This window comes from Arvicanthis niloticus, chromosome 2 (genome assembly GCF_011762505.2).
Source record: "Arvicanthis niloticus isolate mArvNil1 chromosome 2, mArvNil1.pat.X, whole genome shotgun sequence".
In the NCBI taxonomy this organism is placed as follows: Eukaryota; Metazoa; Chordata; class Mammalia; order Rodentia; family Muridae; genus Arvicanthis; species Arvicanthis niloticus.
This window is the reverse complement of record NC_047659.1, coordinates 59,402,638-59,425,150: the sequence shown is the minus strand read 5'-3', so window position 1 is coordinate 59,425,150 and position 22,513 is coordinate 59,402,638. Positions and strand designations below refer to the sequence as shown.

The window sequence follows — 22,513 nt, the reverse complement described above, 5'->3', positions numbered from 1 at the left end:
ACACACCAGAAGAGGGCATCAGACCCCCATTACAAATGGTTGTGACCCACCATGTGGTTGCTGGGAGTTGAACTCAGGACCTCTGGAAGAGCAGTCAGTGCTCTTAATCGCTGAGCCATCTCTCCAGGCCCCACTTTTGTGGGGTTTTTTTTTTTTTTTTTTTTCTGAGACAAGGTTTCTCTGTGTAGTCCTGGCTGTCCTGGAACTCACTCTGTAGACCAGGCTGGCCTCGAACTCAGAAATCCGCCTGCCTCTGCCTCCCAAGTGCTGGGATGAAAGGCGTGCGCCACCACTGCTGTGTTTTTTAAAGAAACCAAAATCCCCAAATTGTCACTACATCTTGGGACAGTGATTATGCTTCTGCTAGTGCTCATCCAGCTAAAATTAGGTTTGACAATCCAGTAGTCTAATGTCCCTAGTGACCCTGAGGTATTCAGTACCTCTGGTTGGATGATGGAATGCTTTTTCCGTTTGGTACAGGCTGGCCAAGAGTCATGATGATTCACACAGGTTCTCAGTAGAAAAACTGGGCTGGAGGATGGGTCAGTGGGTGAAAGGACTTGCTGGGTGTGACTGACAACTTGAGCTCCATATATGTAAGCCAAGAAAGAACCAACACCTGAAAGTTGCCTGACTTGTCTGCCTTCCCCTTCCACCTTTCTCTCTCACTCTCAACACACGATAATAGTTTTCCTATTTAAGAAGGTAGGAAAAGTAAGAATGCTTAACTTGTGAAGTAGAGAAAATAAAGCTTTAAAATCTTAGAGAAATAAATGAAATTTGACTCATCTTAAGGAAACCTTATTTTATAGGTACAATATAGGGTAAAAATACCTCCAACTAATACCTTAAAATTATTCATATAGCTGAAGATTTTTTTAAAACCCTCTCCTTAGACTGCTCTATTGGCCATGCCTCCTCCTTCCTCCATGTGTGAGCCATAGCCCAGGCCATACCACTACTCAGGCATTCTGCCATGGTCTTGAGAATTTACTCCATTGACGCTTTCGCCAACGGATTGTTTTAAATAAAGTTTCACTCCTTAAAAAAATTTATACTCGAAACGGTTGCAATAAATGCCGCACTGAAGCCAGTAGTAAAAATGATCATATATGCTATGTCAGAGAAGGGATAAGACTAGATTCTAAAGAACAAAGGGTAGATTTTTGCTTTAACTAGCTGCCCAAGGCTAAAGTGTCAAAGTTAAATTAGTAACATTTGAAGTCAAGTCAAGGAAACAATGACAGGACTTGGAAATCACCCTGAACCAGAGACCTTCGCTTCAGGGAAGTGGCTCGTGGGATATCTTTTTGAAGGGCTCTTATGTAACAGAGCTGCTTTACAAATGAGAGATGGCCTGAAGCTGTAAGAGGAGAGCCCTATGGCAAAGCTACTGGGTCCACAGCTGTCTCAGCCTAATTAGGGCAAAATGTAGTGCCGTGATCTACGGAGAGTTGGCCAGCAGCTCGCCAGGGACAGGAGCTATTCTAGAAAGACTTTTCAGCCTGTTTTCTCAAATTGGGTGAGGTCAGGGCGCCCATCCCTTGTGTAGTCGTGGAGGTGCCTACGCCTCTCACCGCGGACACTCCCGGTGCTTGACTCCAATGGCGAGCACTATAAATCTAGGGATAGCAACCGCGCTCCTTCATCTACCGCAGCCCGTGACAGAACCCTCTCCTTAGGCTGCTCTACTGGCCGTGCCGCCTCCTTCCTCCATGTGTGAGCCATAGCCCAGGCCATACCACCACTCAGGCATTCTGCCATGGTCTGAGAATTTACTCCATTGACGCTTTCGCCAACGGATTGTTTTAAATAAAGTTTCATTCCTTAAAGGAAAAAAAAAAAAAATTGGGGGCTGCCCTACCTAATCCTCACACCAATGAATGAAGAGGCAAGGAAGGAAGCCGGAAAGGCCTACCGGTGATTGGCTATCGTAGACGCTTGTCAGGACTGTACCAGGCTAACTCGGAGGAGGCTGGTGAACTAAGAAAGGGCATCAGCTTGTTTTTTGAGCACTTCCGGTACATACGTAGAATTTTTTTTTTTTCTTAAAAGTTTCTCTTGGCTACACTACAAATTGGAAAGCGGACAAAGGAAGAGAAAGACCTCGCCTGCTCATTTCCTCGTTCCCAATCCTGCGCAGTTCGCCATACCCATCTCCCGACCATCAGCCAGACACGACGGCCAAACGAGCTCGCCCTCGTATCACTACGTGTTTGCGGCGCCGTGCCCCTGCAGCCAATCAGAAGACGAGGTCGCCGCGGTCGCTCGCGGTCGCGCGCACGTCCCAGAGCGGCGTGGGGGCGGGGGTTAGGGGGTGAATGGAAGAGTGAACGGGGGCGGGCTCGGAGGCGCGAGCCGCATGAATGAGAAGAACGTGCCCCGCGAGGGACGTCGCACGCGCCCGTGCCTGGGAGCCAATGGGAACGCCGTGAGGGCTACAGACCCTAGGCCGAGGGCAACGGCCGCGCGCCGGCACGGAGGCGAGCGTCGGCCGTCGGGAGCGCGCGGCGGCGGGGCGGGCGTGGAGCGTGCGGGGGCCGCGCGCTGCCTCTCAGAGGCCAGACGGCACTGCTGGGAGGCGGCGGCGACAACGACAGCGGTGACAACGACAGCGGCGGTGACGGGCGCCGCGCCGGGGGTGAGTACCGGGGACGCTGGCCCCTGCGGAACCGGAAGTGCCTGACTAGTGAGGTGGGAGGGGAGAGTGACCTCTAGGGAAGGGGGACTGCGGAGGGGAGGAGGTTAAGGCCCTACCCCTCCTCGGGCTGTATGGGCCCCGAAACGGACGGCCGCAGAGTCTAGAGAGCCACGGTCGCCAGGGCTTGGAACCGGTTGGTGCCGGGCTGCCCAGTTGCAGAGCCGCCGCCCCTCCGTCCCCGGCCCGCGGTTCTCTCAGCTCCGGCCGGCCCTGCGCTCCGTGGATTCCGTGTTTTCTGGGCCAGGGGTGGTCAGTTCTGCCCCCCGGTGATGACTTTCTTCGCTCCAGCTGGGAACTGTACTCCTTTCACCGCTCCGCGGTTCAGGCCCCTTACACTCCACTCCCCTGGTACTTATTTTGGCTAGAGCTTCGTCCTGTGGCTACCTGTTCTTTCTCCCATCCTTCTGCTGCTTCTCCCTACCCCCCCACTAGCCAGGTGCTCCATGCTTTTAGTACTTTGTACTTTTTACAAGTAGGACTTGAATGTATTTGACAATATTTTATCTAGAACCGTCTGTTCTTAGGGAGGTTTAAAGTTCCTTAACCAGTTGGCCAAATGAAACCACTAAAATGAGAAACAAGAAAGTGACTAAAGTTATTAGAAGTAGTCGTATAATCAGATACATGTTACATTGCAGACCATTTTTGCCCTCTTGGGTTTACTTCCTGGTTAATGGCATCTTGTCCAGGATAATCTTAGGTTAGATCTCCATCCTTTTATCCCAGTGTGAGTCTGCTTTGTATCAGACTGATCTCTCCCGGTGCTCATGAGCACACACAAATTCACCTAATGTTTGTAAGAATTCTATCATTAGGTACTTGAGCACCTATATTGATCTGTGATGATAATACTTTTTAAACTATTACTTGGATCTTTCCTTAATAGCATTATGCATTCTTCTATATGACATCTCTGTTTCTATATATTCAAGTTTACTGTTCTGGGCTATAAAGCTTGGTTATTGTAACAAATAATACATGTGCTGTCCATGGCACTGCTCCAAAGGACCTACTTATATCAAACCTTATGAAAGTCTTCAAACTACATATCTTGAATTGTTGGTTGTTTTGAGACAGGATCTCTGTACATAACCGTTGCTGTCCTGGAACTCACTTTGTAGACCAAGCTGGCCTCTAACTCAGATTTCTGTATGCCTATGCCTCCCAAATGCTGGGATTGAAGTCGAGGATCCCCACACCTGGTTCTGTATTGTTTGTTTTATACATACATATTTTCACTCCCAAGATTTTTCCCCCTCCGTCAGCATGTGTCATGCACATTCTTGTCCACTTTAGTGATACTGTTGTGGATACACCAGAGTGTGACTGATGAACCACACTCACCTTTCCGGTTTCGTCCCTTCTCTTTCTGCACCACATTCCTTTGATAAGAGTTGGTGTGTTGTTACTTATACCCAATAAATTGTCTTGTCCCTTCTGATATATATGCCAACATTTCAGATGATGGTCTCATGTATATTTCAATATGTGGGTCTATAATTGCATGGACTGCTGTCCCATGGCAGAATTAGGCTGTGTGGCGTTTATTCTGTGGTAAATGTGATCTGCAATAGTATAGGATTCACTTTACATAATATTGCCTTTTATCTTTGGAGCTTTGAGGGAAACATTTCCTTTAATAGTACTGTCTACAAACCAAGCAGTTTACTTGTTCCAATTGGTAAAGATATTTAGGCTTAAAGTCAGGAAACAGAAATAAGCATAAAATCAGGACTAAATAGGATCTGGTTTTTAGGACCATAAAAACTTAGTGCAGTCTTTGGACCTTCATTCTAATGTTGCTTACCTCCCTCCCTCCCAGCCTCCCATCCTTTTTTTTTTTTTTTTTTAAATTTTTAAAAATTTTTTTTCTTTTGAGACAAAGTCTCACTATGTAGCCCAGGTTGGCCTGGAAGCTGTGCATACCAGGGTGGCTTGGAGAGATCCACCTGCCTCTGCTTCTTGAGTGTGGAGATTAAAGGCGTTCACCACCATGACTGAGTGGTGACAGTAACAGGCTCCTTTGCCTTCTAAGTCTTAGGTAAGAAAAGAAGTGAAAAGTTCCAGAACACATTTGTATTTCATTGTCTGGATCTTTCGATGTTTTTGTTTTTTTGTTTTTTGTTTTTGTTTTTTTGTTTTTTGTTTTTTTGGTTTTTCGAGACAGGGTTTCTCTGTGTAGCTCCGGCTGTCTTGGAACTCACTCTGTAGACCAGGCTGGCCTCGAACTCAGAAATTCACCTACCTCTGCCTCCCAAGTGCTGGGACTAAAGGCGTGCGTCACCACCTCCCGGCTCTCTCGATGTTTTAATAGCTGCTATTGGTATCAACTAGTAGACAACTTGTGGGGAATAGCACTGCTTTCATTTGAAATTCTAACTTAAGCAGAAACCTTGGTCTGTAGATTCCAAGATATCATTAGGCATGTGGTGTGGTAGAAAGGGTCTATGTCAGCAATTATACTCTTGGGTTCAGAACCTGGCTACCCAAGTGATTCAGTGCAATGGCCCCAGGCATTCTCTAGCCTCCAATTTTATAAAATAGGATAAGGGACTTTGTCACCAGATAATGTGAGTAAAGTGCTTTGAGATCACCAGATGAAAAGCATCCTGTAAAATTAAGGTGCTCGTGTTGTTTTGTTACTGTGATCAACAGAAATAATTGCTACTCTAATCATATTGAATTAGGAGGAGTTTAGGTTACCTCTGAATAGGCCAGTGTTAGGAATGAAAAACTATTGAATTTGGAGGAAAAGGACCAACAATCCCTTTGTTGAACCTAGTTTCTCCTGAAATAGAGAATATTTCACCTTTTGGTGCAGGACAATTTTTTTTGCCTTGGATCCTTAGTAGATGATCCCAAAAGTCCAAAAATTGAATTTCTGCCTCTTTGGTGTTGTAGCTAAAAGCCGTAGGCATAGAAAGAGGCACACAAAAAAGGAAATGATAGTTACTGTCCTATTTTTAAGCTTCCTTGCTTTATTATAGGAATAAATAACCTCCTTGTCCAAAGAGAAAAATCTGTTTTAGCAGTGCCCTTTACTCCTGTGCCCTTGTTTGTTTTTAGATTTTTATATTCTTGCTATGTGTTGTTACTGTACTTCTGTCAAGAGAGATGGGTTTATAAGAGCTAGTTCTTGGATGACCTTAGGTCACATTAGACTAGGTTCTCCTTCTAAACAGAGTAGCCCTTAAAAAGGTGGAGGATTCTGAATGCCTTTCCACTCCATTTACAGTTCATTCTTACATGCATAGAAGTGATGTGGAAAATAGTCTTTCTTTCAAAAGACACTTTGTAGCAGTAGCCTGTGGGGTTTTAGCTTTGTCGTTCTTAAGAAATACCATGAAAGAATTTTTTTTGATAAACGTAATTTGGTTTTCTCCAGGTAAAGCACCATATCCCACTTGAACTTTGCATCCAGGAAGCCCAAGATTGAAGACAAAAGATCGGAGACATTGACTAACCTGGAAACAGGGACATCTTTGGAACTTTATCTACAGTAATCTTTGAAACTTTCATCAGGTGAAACCAACTTCATCTTACTCTGCTTATTGAAAAGGACATGGCTTCAAGGATTTTAAATTTCCTTTTAGTTTTTAATGAACTTTATGGGAAACAGAGCCCTTAAAAGGCTTGGGAATAACAAGAAGAGATTGAAAACAGGCAATACTGCTGTCTGTTTTTCTTCTCATTCAAGGAAAAGGATTTACAACTGAACCTGTAACAGCTGTTGTCCAACTTTGGCCATCAAGAGAGAACTAAATAAAATTAAATCACCATTGCCAGACGACCAGCCCTGGTGAAGTCAAGGTGTGAAAGTGGTGGCATTGAGAAGACTGCTGGAAAGGGACAAGGACTGCACTTAAGAAAATCAGCTTCTCTTTAAGCTGGAAGAGACCAAGTTCCTTCTTGGATTAAAATAGAAACCCAGGGCACACCTTTTAGGTGCTGCTCATATTTTTGTGGAAGTGTGGTGTTGTGGAAGGGCTCTTGTATTTCCTCAGAAGAGTTAAAGCTTCCTGCCCTCCCCACCCCCTAATACTTTATTCCTCCCTTTTGAAGACCTGCCTCCATCCATGAGCTATACCTTGATCTGCCTGACTCTGCATGTTTTCCACCTGCGACTGTTTGCATGCGTACAGCCTACTGTTTGTCTTCATGTTTTAAACTGTACAAGTTGTGTTTCTTAATCTCCTTTTCTGCTGTATTCTGGGGAGGTGGTTTTTAATCAGTTGAAATCACCTTTCCCCCTCCCATGTGCTTTCCTTCATTTGAGATCTTTTGACCTTCATTTTTATTTGGGAGGGGGAAGGGTGATAATTTTACATTTTCTGTTTTCCCCAGTTTCTTTCCTCTCTGTCTCCCTCATCCCATTTTCTTGTCTGTTCTGCCGCTGTGTGGGCCTGGGCTATGCGGCAGGGCACATCTTTCATCAGAGCTCCAACATGCCCGCAGAGTCTGGAAAGAGGTTCAAACCCAGCAAGTATGTACCGGTCTCAGCAGCCGCCATATTTCTAGTGGGAGCTACAACACTCTTCTTTGCCTTTACGTGAGTTTTCTCCAAAGTGGCATTTGACAGTGGTGGGGCCGGTCACACCATGGAAAGTGAAGATTATTTCTTCAGTTTCATTAGTTATTTGGAAGGTCAACTAGTTGCCTGGCCTTATTCTGTTGGTTTCCTCTACTCTACTTTGGAATCATAGATGTCTTCATGTTTTCCTATCTAGTTCCATCATAGGTGATACAAAACTAGGAAGGAAGTAGGAACACACAGAGAGGCTTCAAGAAATTGAAATGAAAAAGAGAACTAGAATTGACTTAAAATTTTTTTTGTTGTTGGGTTGGTTTTTTTTTTTTTTTTTTTTTTTTTTTTTAATTGATTGATTGGTGGGTTTTTCTTCTTGAGACAGGATCTCTTCAGAGCCCTGGCTGTCCTAGAACTTGCTATGTAGAACAGGCTGTCCATGAACTCACATGCCTCTGCCTCTCAAGTGCTGAGATCAAAGGCTTGCACCACCAGGCTGTTCTGACTTAAGTCTTTCAAATAGCAAACACATCTGGCATGTCTGAGACATAGGCTGGAATTGTGAAAGTTCAGTACCTCAGAGAGGAGGTGTTGTTGATAATGTTGTTATTGCCCCTGGTCTTTTTTGTTTTTGAGACACAGTATCACTATGTTACCGATGCTGACCTGGCATTCTATAAGTAGACCAGTTTGGCCTTAAGTTTGTGTTACTCTTCCCTCTGCCTTCTGAATTCTTGGATTGTATACATATTTTTACCTTTCTCTGCCAGAATTGGTTTTGAGAGTTGAGGATTTTGAGACAGAATGTTGCTATGTAGCCCAGGCTGGCCTTAAACTCATGATCCTCCTGCCTTAGCCTTCCAAACGCTGTGGGAATTAAGATATACTAATGAGACAGTGTTTGTTTTTAATGTTACCTGCATGCTTTTTCTATACTTGTAAGAGCTAAGGTCTGGAGAAGTAAATGCTCCTAGGAAAGAACAAGTTTTATTTGGGAAGAAAATACTAGGAGAGTCATTTGCATTAGTTCCCACTAAAAGGAGTGGGAGTTCTTGTACTCATTAATTCTAATGGGAGAAGTAGTCGGCATTCAAAGATACCTCACTTAGAGTCTAGGATCTTCAGCCTTCCTAGTTAGGAGCTTAAGACTTTGTTCATATTTTTTTTTTTTTTAAAGATTTATTTTATGTATATGAGTACACCATAGCTGTCTTCAGACATGGAAGAAGAGGGCATCAGATCCCATTACAGATGGTTGTGAGCCACCATGTGGTTGCTGGGAACTAAACTCAGGACCTCTGGAAGAGTAGTCAGTGCTCTTAACTTCTGAGCCATCTCTCCAGCCCCCCATGTTTGTTTTACTGAAGGAGATTGATTTTTTTTTCCTTCTGTTCCCAGTGTGGCCATCTAATTTTTTTCTATTAGTTTAAAATGAATCTATACCATCCTTCTGAGCTGTATACGGTTGAGTCATTGAATTAGTATTCCAGTTGCACCTCTTGGAGTGATCAGGGAACTAAGATCTTCATTCTTCATTCTCTTGTCACCTGTGTAACTCATATTCTGCCCTTGATATGTTAAATAGCAAAGGGAGGAGTGCTTCAGTGTCAACATGTTTTGATTTTTGCTATTTATATGTAAGCAAAATAAAAAACGTAAGAGGTATTTATCTCTTTTTGTATAGTAGTGTTGTGCTGGGTCAAGAGAGATGTATAACTGGATCAGGGTAATACCTTTAGATCTACCTGCTGGGAAAGTCTGTTTTCCTTTGGGAGTCAAGCTCTTGTAGTAGCTAAAGTATTCAGGCAGTAAGTGGTTTTTCTCTTCCAAACTGTTGTTGAGATTGAGCATGCAGAATCTGTATTTTAACTTGTTAATCTGGAACCACTGAAGTGCGTGGCTTGTTACACCAGTTTGCCCACAAAAGAATTGTCCTGACAGGCATTGTCTTACCGATAGTTGAAGCTGTTTCTACTACTTTTTCATTCTTTGCTTCCCTCCTGTGTCAGCTGCAGCAAAAAGTTTGTTTTTTGTTTTCGTGGTGCAGGGGATTGATTCTGGAGTTTTGTGCATGCTAGGTGACTATTTTTAACATAAAACTACATCCCTAGCCTAGGGAAAAAATGGACTATTTGTTTCTAATTCAAATTTAGGAGAGCCTAAAATCATAGGTGAAATTCTTCCATCGTTAGTTTCCACAGGATCAATGTCTGGGCTCCCTTTTCTTACCAAAGCCTCACGTGTCCAACTTGTAGAGCCAGTCATAAGCACTTTGTTGTTTTTACTTTATTGCTTTTTTTTTTTTTTTTTTGGTGCCCTCAGTGGACACCAAAAAAAAAAAAAAAAAAAAAAAGGTATTGGTATTGGATATCTTGACTGAAGTGTCTCCAAAATAAGCATCCTTCTGGGTTGAGGTACAAGGCTTTCAAGAATGGTTCTTCTGTGCGTTCCTCTCCTTTTGAGATGCAGTTCCTTGGAAAACACTGTTTAAATCTATACCATGGGAAAGAATTCATGGTTTCAAATGAAGAGATGAAGAAGGCTCTTTTTGAACCCACTTCTATGTGGGGCCATAAATCTGTAACTACTCTGTCACCCTCCTGTTCTTTTCACTAGGTTACGAGTCTTACATCAGTCTAGGTCCCAGGTGATAATTTCTTTGGGGCCTGGAGGACTGGGAGCACGAGGAAGAGTCTTTTCGGCTGGCAGACGTAATTAGTGGAGGCATGTAGGCTTCAACTAATTAGGAGCAATTTACCCTCCATGCTTCTTTGTTAAGTATGGAAAGCTATGAACAGAAATTACCAGTTAGGTCTGGTCATCAAAGAAATAATGATTCTGTTCTGCCCCAGAGAAGTCTGCTAAGAGTAGTTGAGGTTCTCCCTAGAGTTGGTCCTCCTTCTCATTGACTTCATTTATTCAGTACTAAAGCCAGGCAGGAGCTGCGAGCAACTTGTCTTAATTCATTTCTGTCTTCACTGTTAGGGTAGGAGAATATCTGCTTAAGTAAACCTGCATCTTCCTGGTTACATAATAGAATTTGCATCTGGGTTCTATCTGTGGTAGTTTAATACTTTTTTATTTGCTTTTTTGAGACGGGGGTTTCTCTGTGTAGTAGCACTGAGCAAGTCATGGAACTCACTGTATAGACTAGCCTGGCCTTGAACTCAGAGATCCACCTGCCTCTGCCTCCCAAGGGCCAGAATTAAAGATGTGCCACCATCTCTGGCTGCATCTTGTTGTTTTAAGATAGTCTCACTATGTAGCTTTGGTTAGCCTGGAACTCAGTATGTATACCAGGCTGACCTCAGATTCATAGAGATCTGCCTGCCTTTGGCTCATAAGTATTGGCATTAAAGTTGAGTGTCACTATGCTTGGCTTTTGAGGTCAGGAGACTGAGTTTGGTACTTTGTTAATGTTTTGGACCTCAGTTCTTTCTTTTTATCTATAAAGAAGTTAAACTGGAACACTTTATTTCAGCTGTGTGAACTTTTCTAGATGGCATCTTACATGGAATCTCAGTACATAAAACAAAAATCACAAATGCTAGGGTTCAAGTGAGATTTATACAAGTCCAGCTTTCCAGAGTGCCTAAGACCTTAGAGTTCCTGGCAGCATTATTGGGAATCACTAAATTGATCTCCTCTATAGTGTTCCCAAGTACTAAGTCTCAATTTTCCGTTTCTGAAGTTGAGGAGAAGAGGTAGGGAGATCTGTGTTTTCGGTAGAATAAAAGCAGGTGGTTTCTCCAGTGTCCAGTTTGTGGCCTAACTTGCTTCCTTTCAGATTCTGCCTTAGGTCTCTTCCAGTCTTTCTGTCTATAGAACTGGACAGCTTCTGTGGGTTTTCCTCCCCTCCCCTCCCCTCCCCTCCCCTCCCCTCCCCTCCCCTCCCCTCCCCTCCCCTCCCCTCCCCTCCCCTCCCCTCCCCTCCCCTCCCCTCCCCTCCCCTCCCCTCCCCTCTCCCCTCCTGTCCTTTCCCATGGAGGTGTTAGCATCTGATTTGAGTGGGAACAGCCTGGTGATCTGGGGCATTAATTGAAGCATGGTTGTTCCTTTCCTTCCGGTGTGGTTTTCCTTATCCAGGAATAAGTGCCCAGGTCCTACAGCTTACATGGTTCAGCTGCTGGAAATTATAGGGTATAGAAAAAGCAAGTGTAAAGAGAAACTTAGGAACTTCTCAGAGGACAAATTGTTTTCTAGAAGCTTTATGGAACAGTCCTTGATGAAATTCTAGGCTGGAAATGGGGCATTCATTCTAGCTTTTTCATCAAGAAACACTAAACAAATACTCAAGCACTTTGCTAGGCTTGGGTGGAATGCATGGGCATATTCTTTAGGCCTCAGCTTTAAGTGTCCCTGAATATCTAGTACCTCACATAGGGGAGATGGGATTAAGGATGAAAGAACTGGAGTGATAATTGATGATAGTGATGATTTTTCTTGTGTCTGGTGAATTCTTAGTATAATACAAGCTGATTTAAAAAGAATTCAAGTAGTGAATCGTGGCACGTGCCTTTAGTCTCAGTCCTTGGGAGGCAATCAGATGGATCTTTGAGTAAGAGAACAGCTTGGTCCATATAATGAGAACCTGTCTCAAACAAAGAACAGGACCTCCCTCTCCCCCACAAAAGAATTTTAGCATCTTTTCATACATGCTCCTTTATTTTCATGTGTGTAGTTCATAACTGATGTGACAAGTAGCAAGCTTAATAGCTTCCTGTGAATTGAGAAAGAATTAGAATCTAAAACTTCTTGATTGAGTTTTTCTTTCTAGGAATTTGACTTTTTTCTCTCTCTCTTTTAAATAGTAGGAAGTGTTAGAAGTGCTAGGGAACAGGATTTCAGGAGAGTGTCTACTGAAACCCCCACTTCCCCTTCTACTTGGCATTGAAAATAGGCATAATGAATGGGTAGGCAGAAGAACCTGTTCTACCTGGGGTGGTTTATGTCTGGGAATCCCATCAGTGACTCAGCTTGAGTTGCAGCCACTCCCTAAACATCTCAGGCTCTGTGATTATTACTTACAGAGCTAAGGACAAGTCCTAACTTCTCTCCTTAGGCTGGCTACATCTCTATCAAACGCAACCGATTCAAACAGGCCACTTGTGGTGGTCATCTTAGAATCTAGCAGAGTGCTAAAACATGGAAAGCTTTTCCTCAAGACAAGTAGAACATAGGGTGTGGCTGAAACAGGCTTTGCTCCTCACAGATTGTTGAGGTGGTTTTTTCCTTCAGCTGGAGTCCTTAAGGCTAGAAGCTGCACGTCTGAGTCTAGAAGACACTGTTAATGAAAGTGAATTATTTGAGTTACTTAACATTCTGGCATTGTGGGGACAGTCTTTATTTTAACAACAGACTCAATTTTACTGTTATGTATTTCACTGAAATGTACTGATAGAGGCTTAAAGGTAAAGTTTGGCAGGATACACAAGGAATTGGGTGATTGAATTATTTTGTTGGAAATGACACTGAAGAAAAGGTGGGAGCTAAAAGATCAAGAGTTGAGCCAGGTGTGGTGGCACAGCCTGTATGTAATACTATCACCCAGGAGGCTGAAGCAGCAGGAATATTAGCAGTTCCAAAGTTAGTGTGAGGGTATTCTAGTGTTCCAGGATGAAATAGGCCACACAAAGAGACCCTCTTTCAGAAAAACAAATGGGAGGGTGTGAGCAGGAAAATAATAAGAAAAAAGAAAGACCAGATTGGGCTCTGAGTTGAGGGGCTACAGTGACCAGTTCTAAGAACTTTAAATCACAAGCACCTCAGTGTTCTAAAGATTTAATTTTTTTTTCCTTCTAATTATCTTCCCAGGCTGTAGGAGTGAAATGAGTCACCCTTTCTCTTCTTCCTCAGGTGGAAATTGAAGGACAGCTAAGTACTAGGGAGGGGCTCTGACCTGGATGATTGGTTTTTAGTTTCTCTCATTCCCTCGTGAGAAACCTGGGAAGTAGGCTCTGCAGCTACTCTTCCTTCCTATGTTCTACTCCAACTCATGCCATGACATGAGAACATCTTTTCTGAGCAGAAGTGCTCACAGAGGAAGGGCCTTTCTGTGAATACTGTGGAACTGCGGCTAAAGGGATGTTTTCACTTTGACAGCCGTCTTTATTATTATGGTTCCCAATTCTATATAATCCAGTAAAGAGAAGCAATGAGTTTATTAATGTTTACTATCTGCAAAGCCTGACACATAAATAGTATTTAGTAGTATTTATACATTTTTAAATGGATGGCTGATTTTGAAAAAATGGATAGTAGTGACAGAGATTTGTGTCTCATTGGTTTATTTATATCTAATTAAGATGCCCACTACTTCTAAACTGTCCTGCACCACTGTTTACAGTTGTGTTTTTTGTTTTAAAGGGAATGGATCACCTTTTTGACTGTTGTTAAGTTGTATTTCAGATATCAGTGGTGTCTTATTATCCCAGGCCCATCTTTTCCTTCATTAAATTCTTCTTGTCTGAGTAAAAGGGACAAGGGCAGATGCTGTCCTTATTCTGGAGATTAAATTCTCAACCACACAAAGCAGATTAGGGTATTTAGCCGATGTCTCCATGTCTCCTAGTGAAGAGGAAGTTCTTTCTGAGCTGAGACAAGAGATAATACTGGTTCCTGGGAAAAAAGAGGACAGCCTCTCTATTCACAGTTAGGCTCTAAAAGAACCTGAAGTCAGACTTACATTAGCATTCCTTATTGTTTTTCTTGTCAGAAGTATCTAAAGCATGTCTCTTGATTTGAATGCTATGAATACTGGATATGTGTGACCCTCTCACCCAGCCTCCCATAGGATTTAGGATTTGTTTCGTCTGAAATTGTCTTAACTTTTCCTCTCATTCTTTGCTCCATTTTTAGATGTCAAGAGAAATCTAGTTTTTTGTTCTTTATTTTTTATGAAATGCTTTACAATTTACATGTCATTCTTGCATAGAGGCCAAGATGATCTGTATTATCCTAATTTTAGTATGTGCTGCCAAAGTGAACGTTTTTTTCTATGGCGCCTACATGGACCTTGAACTGGCAATTGTGCTTTCTGAATTCTAAGTATTGGTGTTACAGGTGTGCACTACTGTGCCTGACTTAATTTCTGTGTTCTGATACATATTCTTGTTTGTATTATTATTTTTGTCTTTTTGAGACATGGATTCTCTGTGTAGCCTAGGCTGTCCTAGAACTTACTCCATAGACCAGTCTGGCCTCAAACCCAGAGATCCACCTGCCTCAACCTTCTGAGTGCTGGAACTGAAGGTGTGTGCCACCATGCTCAGAATTATTTTTATTTTCAATTCTTAACCATTAGAATTAGTCTCTAGATAGGTGACAGTGGAGAAACCCAAAGTAGTTGAGACTGGTTCAAAACTATCTATAAAGATGGAAGGGCAGCTAGAGAGGCAGGTAGCATCTACATGCTTTGGGTATTAAGCAGGTCATTAATGAGAGATGGGTCCAGAAACGTTAAGTTGCTTCAGAGACAGAAGTGTAGTTGATATTCTCTAGTCAATCCCTAGTTCTTGATTCTGGTTTGTAAGGAGATAAGGATACATTGTAAGGCTGTGTAAAGATTCTGAAGAACCAGACTTTGATGCAGCGGGTTAATACAAGACTGTCTATTCTGATGTAAACTGAACAGTTTTATGGGAAACTGGGATACTGATGGATAGGAATGATAAAGGTAATCTGAGATGTCAGAGGTAAATCACCTAAGAATTACATATATGTAAGAAGGCTGAATCTCTATAGATTTGTGCTGGTGTCAAAGGAGTTTATTTTCTTTATTGTTTACAGGTGTCCAGGACTAAGCCTGTATGTGTCACCTGCAGTGCCCATTTACAATGCAATTATGTTTCTTTTTGTGCTGGCCAACTTCAGCATGGCCACCTTTATGGACCCAGGAATTTTCCCCCGAGGTAAGATCTTTCTGTACACTCATGTAAGCTCCCTGTTGTTATTAACAATAATTATTTGAGCAGATAACAATTAATTTTGGGTTTGTAGGATTCTTGGATACTGTTACTAGAATATATATCACAATATGTAGTTAATCTGGTTCTCTTTGGATCAGACCTTTATTATTTAAATTGTATTATTATTTAAGGTTTTTTTTTATAGTTTGATTGTATTTTTTCCCATCCCCCAGCTCCTCTAAGATTTTTTTTTTTTTTTTTTTGGTTTTTTCGAGACAGGGTTTCTCTGTGTAGTCCTGGCTGTCCTGGACTCACTCTGTAGACCAGGCTGGCCTCGAACTCAGACATCCACCTGCCTCTGCCTCCCAAGTGCTGGGATGAAAGGCGTGCGCCACCACTGCCCGGCTCCTCTAAGATCTTACCCCATCTCCCTACCCACCAAAATTCATGTCCTTTTCCTCTCAAAAACAAACAACAACAAAACAAACAAACAAAAAAGGAAAATCAAAACAAACTAACACATTTGCAGGCAAACTGGAGTCTGCTTTGTGTTGGTCTACTATTGCTCCTGGGCTTGATACCCAATGTCATTCCATTAGAGAAGCTGATTTTTTTCTTTCTCAACAGGTATCAATTAGTAAATAGCATCTTGAATAGGGGTTGCACTTCGGCCTGCTTCTTTGGGTCAAATCTTTGAGTTTTATTCAGAAATTTATTTAGATCTTGTATACCGAGTGGTGTTAGGTACAAACGAGAAAGTAAGTATAAGGGTCTCTTGAGAACATAGACACAGGTGTGGTTATTTGCTCATAGAAATTAATGAAGTACTGCTAAGAATGGGTGAGAGACTTAACCAAGTAGAGGATAGAAGGGCAGTTTCAGGCAAAGGAAGTATATACAGAAGCTTGTGCCCATGGAATGATGAAGTCATCAAGGCTGGAGTTGTATATAATGTAGTATATGGTAAGCCCAGAAAAGAAACCCCGACCCAGGTTGTAAAGGACTTCATTTGCTAAATTAAACAAGTAAACCTCTGGTAAATATATTATACTTCTTCCTTTCATACCAAAGATGTCTTAAATTTACAAATATAATTCTGCAGACAGTGTACAGGCTTTAGCAATAATATAAACTAGATGAAAATTTGAATTTAAGACTAGAATTACAGCTTTTTCAGAAGTAGATTCAATAGAATCATTTATGACAGCTTAATGGAGCAGAGCAGAGTGAAAAATAATCTGCTGCTACCCCACCCTGAACATGCTTGATCTTGTCTGAACTCAGAAGCTAAACAAGGTTAGGCCTGTGTAGCACTTAGGTGGGAGAGGATAGTTTTATTGTGGTAGTTTCAGGGTTTATAACATGGGAGAAATATTGCTGACTTTTATAAACTGAATGTTAAATAGGCTATATATTTGCTTTTATTTTTCCCATGCTAAGGATTGAACCCAGGCCTTCAAAAAGCACTATACTCTGAGACCTAGATAATGAATTTGAGGTATTCCTTGGTACAGTTAACCAGTGGGCAATTGAATAGTAGGAGTTAAATACTTTGTTTTAGGAATATGCAGCTATGGTATTTGAGACAGCAAGAGGAAGATTATCTAGAGAAAGAAGAGTCAGTTTAGGAAAGAGATGAGGTAAGATCTGGTCACTTCTGCCATTTTTATTATGAATATAGGAGAAATAGCCATTGAAGAGGGATTGAACAAGAAGGAAGAGAAAGAGAAAGCTAAGGAGAATTCATGAAGTAACGTACTTATTACTAATATAGTAACTCAAAATCGCCCTTTGTTTTGTTTACTAAGAACCGATTCCTTAAAAAATTATTTTTATTTTTAAACAGGTTCTCACTCTAGTCCAGGTTGGCCTTGAATTCTGCATTAGCCTCCTGAGTGCTCTAATTACAGGTGTGAAGCACTATACCTGGCTGAAAAATTTAACTTAATAGTAGTTTAAGTAGTGTATTTATATATATATAAGAAGAAGATAGACCTGAATTATAGTTGATTGCAGGCAGTGAATGGAAAATGCAAGCAGTCAGCAAGTATTAGATTTCTTTTTTTAAGAAGTAAGCAAAGTTGGTAGAAGATGGTAGAAGAATATTTTAAGGGAGAATCAAACTTTTTACAAGACAGAAGCATGAGGAGATTGAGCCAGAGAAGAATGTGAAGTCTAAATTGAAGAATAGGAAAAACTGAAAGTAATCTAGAGAAGTGGGATCCTCTCCAATGCATATAGGAAGTTCTGCTCATGGAAGGAGTAGGCCCTTCTTTGAGAAGGGGATGAGAATAAGAACTATCATGAGTAAAGAGACTATGTGCTAACAAAAAGCTATTACTAATGACGTCTACTTTCCTCGCAAGTATAAGATGATTTTCTAAGTGGACTTGGGTAGCAAATGAGATGAGGTTTTCCTGACCATCATTGTGCTCCGAAGCCTGCTTCAGTGTTACTGATCATTTGGGATTTCTGTGAGAGGTTTGTGGCCCAAAAACAAAGGAAGGATATTTTAGTGAGTTATTAATACTCATTCATCAGATATTCAGTAGCTTACTATATGGAAAGCTGTGATGACCATTTGTAATTTTTTTTTCTAATTTTTTGTTGTTGTTTGCTTGTTCGTTTTTTGAGACAGGGTGTCTTTGTAGCCCTGACTGTCCTGGAACTCACTCTGTAGCCCAAGCTGGCCTTGAACTCCACAGAAATCCACCTGCTTCTGCTTCTTGAATGCTGGGATTAAAAGTGTGCACCACTACTGCCTAGCTTTTAAAATGTTTTTAAGGTCATTACTTTCAAATAGCTAAGTTTAGAAGGGAGTGTGTGTGTGTGTGTGTGTGTGTGTGTGTGTGTGTGTGTGTGCATGTGCGCGTGTACATGTATGTGAGTTGAGTTTTATAGATGATAAAGTGGAAAATCAGAAATTTTAAAACACCATTTGCCGGGCGGTGGTGGCGCACGCCTTTAATCCCAGCACTTGGGAGGCAGAGGCAGGCGGATTTCTGAGTTCGAGACCAGCCTGGTCTACAGAGTGAGTTCCAGGATAGCCAGGGCTACACAGAGAAACCCTGTCTCGGAAAAAACAAAACAAAACAAAACAAAAAACAAACAAACAAACAAAAAAAAAAAACAAAAAACACCAAGCATTTGACTTTCCTGTTGAAAGGGTGTGTGTGAGATTTTGTGCCAAGATGATGGTACATGACATGTTGGTAGGACAGTTGTATGAGCCCAGGTTGAGGCCAGTCTAGGCAACAGAAGGAGATTCCTTATCTTTAGTTAATTATTATTATTATTATTATTATTATTTTTTATTTAATGTGGTTGTTTTGTGACAGGGTTTCTGTGTATCCCTTGCTGTCATGAAGCTCCCTCCATAGGCCAGGCCGATCTCATTTGCTGAGCTCCACATGCCTCTGACTCTTCAGTGCTGGGATTAAAGGCATGCACTGCACATTTAAAAAAATTTTTTTTAGCTTTTAGTCAAATTTTTGTTTGGGAATATTGCAGAGACAAATGCTACACGTAACTTCATAGTCCAGAGAGAACTTTTTTTTTTTTTTTTTTTTGGTTTTTCGAGACAGGGTTTCTCTGTGTAGCACTGTCCTGGAACTAACTCTGTAGACCAGGCTGGCCTCGAACTCAGAAATCCGCCTGCCTCTGCCTCCCAAGTACTGGGATTAAAGGCGTGCGCCACCACCGCCTGGCCAGAGAGAACTCTTATATTACATTAAAAGGACTTTTTGTTTTGTTTTCTTACATTGTTGAGGATTAGATGCAGGAACTTGTACGAGTTAGATAATAACTCTATCACAGAGCTATATCCCTGAAGATTTTACATATGAGCTGGACATGACTGATTGATTGCACACCTTTGGTCCCAACTTTTGAGAGACAGAGGCCAGCAGATTTATGTAGTTTTCAGGCTAGCCACGGCTATGTAGTAAGACCATATGTGAAAAACAGACCATAATTTTATATATGTCACTATTAGGCTTATTTATATAGGTATGTATCTATAGACATAGTAAGATGTCTATTTTCTTACAGTCTGGGGATTGAACACAAAATCTTGTGCATAGACAAGAGATCTGTATGCCTCTGGGATTAAAGGTGTTTGTCACTATGTCTGGCTGAAAACTTCAGTTTTAATGCCTGCATTATCACTTATTTTTTCTTCCCACATTTTTTCCAGATTAATTATAAAGATAAAAATTGCCTACTGCATATGAGGGGGGAAAGTAATATTCTTTGTTTCAAAATGGGATAATTCCTGGTAGTTGAAAGCAGGGCAGAGGCAAATTGGAGTTTGAGTAACAGCATAGGGGAAAAATAGAATTAAAAGAGTGGACCCTTTGGAGCAAGAAATTTGTTTGTTGGGTGGTGGGAAAGGTAATTATGTATTTTGATATGTAAATTATCTTTTAAGATAGATTCATAATATGTAAACCAAGGAAAGTCAGCATATGTATATCACTTTCTGAGCACCTTTCTTTTGAACCCTATTTCCCAATGCAGAATAAACTTCCTCATCTGTGTTCCAGTAGTCTATGTAGAGTTGATCTCACAGTATTCGTTAATAGTTCCCAGTCTCTCTTACTCATTAGATTGTGGATTTCTGCCATGTTTTTAAAATAATTTTTTATTTAAATATAAATTTTAATTAAATATTTAGTACAAGAGGGGTTGTATGGTGGCACATGCCTTTAATCATAGTAATCATAGCACTCATGGAGGCAGAGCCAGGGGTATCTCTCTGAGTTTGAGGCAGGCCTGGTCTATAAAGTGAGCCCAGAATAGCCGTAGCTACACAGAGAAATGTTACACAGAGAAACCATGTCTTGAAAAAAAACTTAACAAAAATTGGTTTTTATTTATTTAAATTTTGTGAGTGTATATTATGTTACTTATTTTGTATGTGTGTATATTGGGTGCATTTTATGTTGTACATATGGAGTCAGTTTTCTCTTTACACCTTGTGAGTCTCAGGAATCAAATTCAGGTTGTTAGTCATGGCAGATAATGCCTTTACTGGCTAAGCTATCTCACTAGCCCTAAATACATTTTTTGTTGAATTTTAATACATATATAGATAAAAACAAAAAGTAAGTAAAATATTAATGCATTTTTACAAGATCATCAATGTTCACTTATAGCCAGCATCACTGTGAAAGTAAGGGGAACTAGGGAAAGTTACCAGCATCCATTAACAGATTGCTCTTTTTTTTTTTTTTTTTTTTAAGATACTTTAAAAAAAAATGTTTAATGTATATTATGAGTACACTGTAGCTGTCTTTAGAGGGCATCAGATCCTGTTACAGATGGTTGTGAGCCACCATGTGGTTGCTGGGAATTGAATTCAGGACCTCTGGAAGAGCAGTCAATGCTCTTAACCACTGAGCCATCTCTCCAGTCCAGATTGCTCTTATTTTACTTTTATTTCTTTTAAGATTTATTTATTTGGTTAAGTAGTTAAGAACACAGGCTATTATTCTTAAAGAAGCCACAGGTTTTATTATCACTAACATGGTGGCTCATAAGTCTGTAACTCTAAGGGATCTGATGCTATCTTGTAGCTTCTGGGTACTCCATGCATGTGGTATATATACATACTTGTGGGTGAACACTTGTATATAAAAATAAATGTGAGTTCAATTCTGTGAACCCGTACTGAAAAGAGAACTGATTCCTGAGAGTTGTTCTCTGACCTCCCCACACATGTGCTCACACATATACACAGACTGATGATTAAATTTTAAAAAAATTAATTAAGAATATATATTCTTGCTATCCCTGATATGAGGGAAAAACTTCTGTTCTTAACCATGCATTATGATATGAGCTGTGGATTTGTAAAATATAACATTATTTCAAAGGTACTTAAGAAACTATGTTTTGGTGCTAGAAAGATAGCAGAGAACCTGAGTTGGATTCACAGCTCACAACTATCTATAACTCCAGCACCACCAGGGGATCCAATACCCTCTTCTGACATATACACAGACACACACACACACACATACACACGCACACTAAGAAGTTTTAAGGAGCTATGTTTTGAACATCCTATGTTCCTAGAAATAGTTTGGGCATAGTTGATTTTAAATTTCTCTCTTCTAGCCGAAGAAGATGAAGACAAAGAAGATGATTTCCGAGCTCCCCTTTACAAAACAGTGGAGATCAAAGGTATCCAGGTGCGAATGAAATGGTGTGCCACCTGCCGCTTTTACCGCCCTCCTAGATGCTCCCACTGCAGTGTTTGTGACAACTGTGTGGAGGTAAGAACACTGGATGGATGAGACTCTCTATCTTAACTTGTCTTTGTCCTTACTGTATGGTAGGTTCTTTTTTAATTAAAATATTTATTTTATTTATTTATATGAATGTTTTTGCCTACATCTATATCTGTGCACTGTGTACATTTGGAGACTAGAAATGGATCTCACAGACAGCTGTGAGCTTGTATGTGGGAAACTGAACCCGAGTCCTCTGGAAGGTCTCTCCAGCTCTCTCTTTAAAAATAAATTTTAAAAAGCTTTGTTTTTTATTTTTGTGTGTACCTACTACCTGAGGAGGCCAGAAGGTGGCGTTAGATCCCCTGGAACTGAAGTTATTATCGATGGTTGGATCTGAGCCACCATGTGGCTGCTGGGACCAGAACCCAGGTCTTAAAGAGCAATAAGAGCTCTTAAGCACTTGGCCATCTTGCACCCCCCAGAATAAATTTGTTTTTAAACAAAGATTTATTTTTTAATAAATAAATAATATATGTATTTGTGGGTATTTGCACATGAAGTGCTGGTGACAGAGGAGGCCGGGACCAGGAAGTTGTAAGCTGACTGATATAAGGGCTGTGAACCGATTTCAAATTCCTCTGCAAGAACAGCACACACCTTGATCACCGAGCAATCTCTGTAGTCCCTAAAGTAGATTCCTGAAGTACAGTCCTGCCAAGCTGCCTAATCTGCATGGCCCAGCTGAGTCAGATGGTATGTTGAGTGAAGCACATGAGAGCTAGAGCATGAACTCTGTTATTACACCAGGAAGCTTTAGCTCTAATAACAGCTTCCCTGCCCCCAAGATTCAGTTTTAGCCATCCATCCTGTGGTTACTTAGTGTACAAAAAGCATGGCTTTGTGTTTAGTTCCATTTTTGTAGTTATCCTTCTGTGTTGTTTTATTTTTATTCCCATAAATCTTGAATGTTTTCCCAACATTTGTCGTTTTGGTTGCATAGATTTTTTTTTTTTAAATCATATAGCCCTGACTGGCCTAGAACACATTATGTAGATCAGTCTGGCCTCAAACTTTTGTGGCCATCCTCCTGTGTCCCAGGTACTGGAGTTGTAGACCTGTAGCACCATGCCAAACTTTAGATCAA

At 41.1% G+C, this 22,513-nt stretch overlaps 1 protein-coding gene across 1 annotated transcript in view; it reads left to right on the top strand.

Annotated features, from left to right (window-relative positions):
- The first annotated feature begins 2,469 nt into the window (after window positions 1–2,469).
- Window positions 2,470–22,513, top strand: part of Zdhhc5 (zDHHC palmitoyltransferase 5) — a 27,468-nt gene continuing 7,424 nt past the window's right edge. Inside the window, exons 1-4 of the mRNA XM_034495901.2 lie at window positions 2,470–2,641; window positions 6,087–7,250; window positions 15,015–15,136; window positions 21,254–21,411. Coding sequence (XP_034351792.1) covers window positions 7,147–7,250; window positions 15,015–15,136; window positions 21,254–21,411 — 384 coding nt within the window. The 5' untranslated portion in view covers window positions 2,470–2,641; window positions 6,087–7,146. The remainder of the gene's footprint in view (window positions 2,642–6,086; window positions 7,251–15,014; window positions 15,137–21,253; window positions 21,412–22,513) is intronic.